Below are 6276 nucleotides of genomic sequence, written 5' to 3'. Positions count from 1 at the left end.
CATATAACGTTTATAATTATTATTTATATATTTACAGAATAAAATATTATTTTGCTATTAAAATCTTGCGTTGTGGCACATGCCCTTTATTTGATTCATTTGAATAATAAAGTTTAAATGTTAATGTATTTTATTGAATAATTAAAAGTATGCGATCAATAAAATACTCCTAACTTAATAGCAAAAGAAATGCATATTTTATTTTTACTCAAATGCACTCTATTTTTAAAGATGCACTCAGCCTATCATGGCTATATCAAATTGCAAATTATTCAATTATATTTGGCGAGCAGTAATACGCTCACGAATCACGATATCCACAAAGTAAGAGGAGTTCTTTTCAGATCGCCCAAAAACTTACGCAACAATAGATTCGATTCCATGAAGACCGACATGGTGGTGCCTGAAAGTAAGTTCGGCCTCGACCTGAATATTTGTGCGAAATTTGTATTAATTTATTTATTTTTTTGTGATGATTTTTAGTGCTGGCTTCCGTTGTGCCCCCGTCAGATATTTTTAATCCTTCCACTGATAGTCTGCACGCAGCCATGAGACCGATTATTTTACTGGCCCAATGCTTTGGCATGTTTCCGGTGTGCGGTGTCAATAAGCCAGATGCCTCATATCTTCGGTAGGCGGAAATGGTTTGCAGGCGTAAATGGTATCTGATCGATGTCCCTTTCTATCAACTTTAATTTTTGTTTAACTTACTTTTATCCTCTTCTAATTCTAAGAATTAGTAAAAAATAGAGAGTAAGTTAAATCAAGATTAAAGTTAATCTATATTAATAAAAATGAGCCAGATATCCATTTCTATCAATATCGATTAGTTTTAATCTTGATTTTTTATTTATAAAGATAAAGAGTAAATTAAATTGAAATTAAAGTTAATCTGTCTGGTAAAAATAAACTTGTCCATTTCACCAAGGCTTTAATTTATTCTTTATCTTCTTCTAATTTTTAGAAATAGAAGAAGACAAAAAATTAAATCGAGATTAAAGTAATTATTGGTTAAAAAGAATACGAATTGTTTATTATTCGCTCCTTTTAATATTCTCAAATTTTTTAACATTCTCTCTAATCGAAATCTCATGAGTCTTCATGAATGTCCTGCAGATTTACATGGTACCACCCGAAAATCTTTTACGCGGTGAGCATTATTGTAGGAACGTCTATCCTGACAGTCACCAATATTCATCGTTTGGTCACCTCGGGGGTAAATTCTACGAAAATGAGTAAGCCTCATTATAGATAACATTGTATGTAGGAATACAATTTCCGTTGTTTCTAAACGATATTTATCTTAATTACCAGCGACTTTCGTTTTCTTTCTCACGACTCTGATAACCGCAGTCATGTTTATACGATTGGCAATGCATTGGCCTTGCCTAGCGTTAACTTGGGAAAAATTGGAACGTGAATTCACCTCGAAACATCGGCGGATTTCTAAGACCAGTCTCGCAACTCGTTTTAAAATCGTAACCTTTGTCGTCATGTTGCTCGCGTTTGGTAAGCGCTGATTGTAAATCAAGATAAAGATTACGTAGGCACTTACGCATTTCGTTTATTTTAAATTCTATGGGATTCTAATTGAGTTCACTTTCTTTAGTGTAAATAAAATTATATTATCAAATCTAATTTATAAATTACGTTAATTTTTACTTAGTTATTTTAACTACTTGAATTTTAACTTACTTGAATGTCAAAGTTGTATATTAATGTATATTAATCCCTTATTTCAAAAATGACTTACAAAAATCGTGATTTTTTTTATTATTCTCAATAAGTTAAGTAAACATTATCCTATTAATCATCAAAATTAAACTAATATTTGATTAACCTAATAATATTAATATATTTTTATATAGGAGAACATTCTGCCGCTGTGATGGCTGGGTACACCAGTGCATTAGAATGCGCAGCGTATCTTGATGACGCGGATGTTGCTGGTATTTATTTCATATCACAATTCCCTCAGGTAATATACTATACTAGATATATTTAATTCATAATTTTATCGCATTTTAGAATTAAATTTATTTTTAAACGTTAAAAAACATATTGTTTCTCTCTTTTTCTCTTTAAATGAGAACAAAAGCTGGATGAAAAATAATGCATGTGCTTTTAATTATTGTTGAATCAATGTATAATATGATTAATTGTTGAGCATTTTTTTTACAGATCTTCACAAAATTATCCTACAGTCTCTGGAAGGGGATTGTGATTGAAACTATAAATATCCTCAGCACATTCTCGTGGAATTTTGTCGATCTATTTCTTATTCTTATCAGCATAGCTTTGGCGGATCAATTCAGACAGCTAAACAGTCGCCTTTTTTCGATACGGGGAAAGGTACAGTGCAATTTGTTATAAGGTATTTGTCTTCATCTATAAATAATTTTATTTAGCTTCTTAATATTCACACACACGTGTATATATATATATATATATATATATATATATATATATTATATGTATATTTTTTTCCTTAAAGAAGTTTAATAAGTAGAAGAAGTTTAATACTCTAAATATTTTAATTTGATTAATAATTAATTATTTATTTTGAAAAATTAAATATTCATTGAATAATTTATTAAATTTTTTTTGAGGATTTATTCAAACTATATATATATTTTAATTATTTTAATATATATATATTTTAATAAATATTGTTGATGTAAACCTTTTAAATTCTTTGGAGTGGAAGCTCACTTTAAAGAATGAAAGTAAAGTAAAGAATCAATAAAGTGAAGAATCAGTAGTCTTGAAGAGAGTGGCTTAATTTTCAATTTTTAAGAAAAAAAAAGATTTCACTCTTCGGAGTAACAATTTACTCTAAAAGTTTTAGAGAGAAGGGACGTGTTCAGAAAAAAATCACCCGAGTAGTCTGTGTATCATTTTTCTTTTCTAACGTTCGGTAAATAACAAGCATAAAATGATATACAGGAACACTCAAGTAGAATATTAGCTCAATGTATTACTTTAATCGAAGAAAAAATCATTGATTACAACATGAAAAGCTTTGCTTTTACTAACAACTCGTCACTATTATCTCGTTAAGGCGATGCCGGAATGGTGGTGGGCTGAAGCCAGGAGTGACTACAATCATTTGGCGACTCTTACGCGCAGAGTGGATACTTACATCTCAGGCATTGTGCTTATGTCCTTTGCTATAGACTTGTACTTCATCTGTATGCAATTGCTGTTTTCCTTCAAGTACATTTTCTATCTAACATATAATTTACAATAACAATTTTATCTTTAAATATATTATACATTGAATTTCTTAGATCCAATATAAAAAATTTCATCTATCATTCCTTTATATATATATATGTATATATAATATATAATATTTAGATTTATATTTACAATTAATTTACGATATTACTAATTTTTATTGTGCTAATATTAGCTTTGTCTGAATATAAGACAGTTTTATATCAAATTTTATATCAAAACTTATATCAAAACTACGCTATAGAATTTTTAGGGAGTAGAACACACAAAGTTGAATGAATTTTTCAAAACAGTAGATCCTAAAAATTGCATAAATTTTTTAAACAGTCCAATGCGTGGTAGCATACGAAAAATCTACTTTGGTTTTTCCTTCGGTTTTCTTTTGGCGAGAACAACTGCGGTATCCCTGTACGCGGCTTCTATTCATGATGAATCCCGTCTACCAGCACCGATTTTGTATAGTGTCACTAGTTCTGGTTACAGCAATGAGGTTTGTTTTGAGAGAAATATTATTATACATATAATATAGATCGATTAATCTTCATAACTGACACGTGATAATCCGAGAGAAAAAGTTCTAAGTAAAAATTTAATATCTGTCAACATGTATCTTCTTTATGCGTTAATAATAAATTAGAAACTTTTCATTAAAGAAAATTAAGTTTCTTCCTCATAATAAAAAAAACTTGTGGGGATCTAAAAAGATTATATGATATCAGTTGTAAGAAAAAAAATAATGAATGTTATTTATTTATAAGATTATTATATATTAGATTATTATATATTAATTTTTTCGATCGTTTTTTACTTATATATAAGTTTGTACAAAAGATTGTATGTAAGTTTGCACATAACGTTTAACGTTGCGCAGGTTTCAAGATTCTTAACGCAAGTAACGACAGATAATATTAGCTTGACAGGAATGAAGTTTTTTTCCATAACGAGAGGCCTTGTGTTAACCGTAAGTAATGACAATTTGAACGAATTAAATGTAGTTTAATTGTTTGACTAAAAGCGAACTTATCGCGTAAAATACGGTTATTTATTTGCATATTATTCATATTTTGTCTCTATTACATCTTCTTTTGGAAAAAAAATATTTTGGAAATATGTATATTTATTTGCTATAATATTTTATTTAATTTAACTGAACAACGAACTATCCTTTATAATTAAAACAAGATTTAGATTAATTTTAAATAATAATTATGATTAATACACCTTGTACAACTATATGAATGATAATGTAGGTTGCAGGAACTATCGTGACTTATGAACTCGTTCTGGTACAATTTAACTCCGTTCAACAAGCGGACCAGACGAATGTAACTGCTTGTGAGGTGAGGTAGAGAGGATTTTCGAAAAGGAAATCGATATCACTATATTGAATACAAAACGCAAAATTTTATTATAATAAATGCTATCATTAAATAAATTTGAAATTGCATTACTTACATTATTGCATTTTATGGTATTTTTTTTATTGTTCCCTTTTTTTGTAACCAATTTCCATAAATTGATCTTTTTTAAGATCTTTCTCTCTCATATTATTATAGCTTTTATATTATGTATAGCTTTTATATTTTGTATATTTTATATAGGTAAAATAAAACCGCTGAAGTCCTCTATTTTCACATTATTTATGGTAATTTTTCTGCAATTTTATATAAGATAAGTATGAATTGTGTTATGACATAAAATTTTTTTTTATAATACTTTTAGTATGACTACTTTTACTTTATCCGTAATTTCTCTTTATATAATTTTATTTCTTGGTTTACCTTTTGTTCTAGTTTTCCTTTGGATTTCATTAACTTGATATATATTCTGGAGAAAAGCGGAAAGGATATTTCACCAGTGTTGAATTTAATATTGTTACAAAATATGTATACGCACTTATAGATTTAGCTGCGGAGAACACATCGTCATCCACAGGAATGGATTAAAAGAACATACAAATATATTTTTATCTGTTGATGATGCGGCAATAATTGTGTAAATGTTGCTGTGAATGAACTAAAAAATGTTATTTAAATATAGTATTTAAGAATCTCGTACAAAGTAAAGTTTATACAACAAAAATTATATTTTTGTAGGAATAGAGTATTAGATTTTGAAAGATTTTATTAAAATTAAATACATTGAATCCTTAATTTACCTGAGTGTAAATATAAAAATGATTGTACACAATACATTTATAAAAATTTATGTAAATTATAGAAAATATTGTGTTATGAATATATATTAGGAAATATATTGAAATAATACATAACCAAAGCGACAATTCTTGACGAATTTCTGTTATAATAAATATTTCTTGCATAAAAATATTGTCTTACAAAATATATATTTTTGTAAAATAGTATAATTGTGAAAATAGCATTTAGTAAAAATTGCGTCGACATGAAAATGTATGGGATGGGATTTTAATTTTAATTAATTTTACTTATATTATATCTTGTATAATCTAGATTATAATATTTGCTTTTTGTTGACGTACACTATTGCATATTTATTTGTTCATTGCGACATTAAATTGTAGCAGCACAACTTCGTACGTTACAATTGCACCAGCCACCTGTACATAAATTTATAAAAATAAATGATGTTCATAAATAAAGATATTGGAATATAATAAAACACAACAATATTTATTATTAAAAACATTAAACTATTAAATTTTCCTCCTTTTTAATGTATTAATGCAATAGTTAAATCGAGTATAACATACTTTATACTCTGTATATGTGAAATAATATAGATATCACTATCGTAAAATGATTTTGTTTCTTAAAGAAAACTGTTATATTGTATATGATATATGAAATGCTAAAGAATTTTTTATTAATCTTGATTTGTTTTTACCGCCAACAGAAAATTTCGTGTAATAGAAAAGAAACGCATTCCAGTGAGCGTGATGTTATCAGTGCTGAGTAAATGAAGCAGCCTTTCTGTCTGTAAAATGATCGTATAAATTTTATATATATATATATATATATATATATATATATATAATAATTATATATATATATAATA

At 27.2% G+C, this 6276-nt stretch overlaps 2 protein-coding genes across 2 annotated transcripts in view; one reads left to right on the top strand and one right to left on the bottom strand.

Annotated features, from left to right (window-relative positions):
• The first annotated feature begins 231 nt into the window (after nt 1-231).
• Nucleotides 232-4589, top strand: LOC105618400 (gustatory receptor 5a for trehalose-like). The gene is made up of 10 exons (XM_012199943.1): nt 232-409; nt 484-631; nt 1117-1235; nt 1315-1509; nt 1869-1978; nt 2182-2352; nt 3062-3216; nt 3568-3730; nt 4112-4201; nt 4491-4589. The coding sequence occupies exons 1-10, from the start codon at nt 232-234 to the stop codon at nt 4587-4589; spliced, it is 1428 nt and encodes a 475-aa protein (XP_012055333.1).
• A 1163-nt stretch (nt 4590-5752) lies between these two features.
• The window catches only part of LOC105618222 (gustatory receptor for sugar taste 64e-like), a 4870-nt gene continuing 4346 nt past the window's right edge, over nt 5753-6276 (bottom strand). Inside the window, exons 8-9 of the mRNA XM_012199764.1 lie at nt 6106-6195; nt 5753-5818 (exon numbers count right to left, since the gene is read on the bottom strand). Coding sequence (XP_012055154.1) covers nt 5753-5818; nt 6106-6195 — 156 coding nt within the window. The remainder of the gene's footprint in view (nt 5819-6105; nt 6196-6276) is intronic.

Source organism: Atta cephalotes (genome assembly GCF_000143395.1).
Source record: "Atta cephalotes unplaced genomic scaffold scaffold00016, whole genome shotgun sequence".
Taxonomy (NCBI): Eukaryota; Metazoa; Arthropoda; class Insecta; order Hymenoptera; family Formicidae; genus Atta; species Atta cephalotes.
Note: the sequence above shows the minus strand (reverse complement) of the source record. Positions and strands in the feature narration are given on the sequence as shown.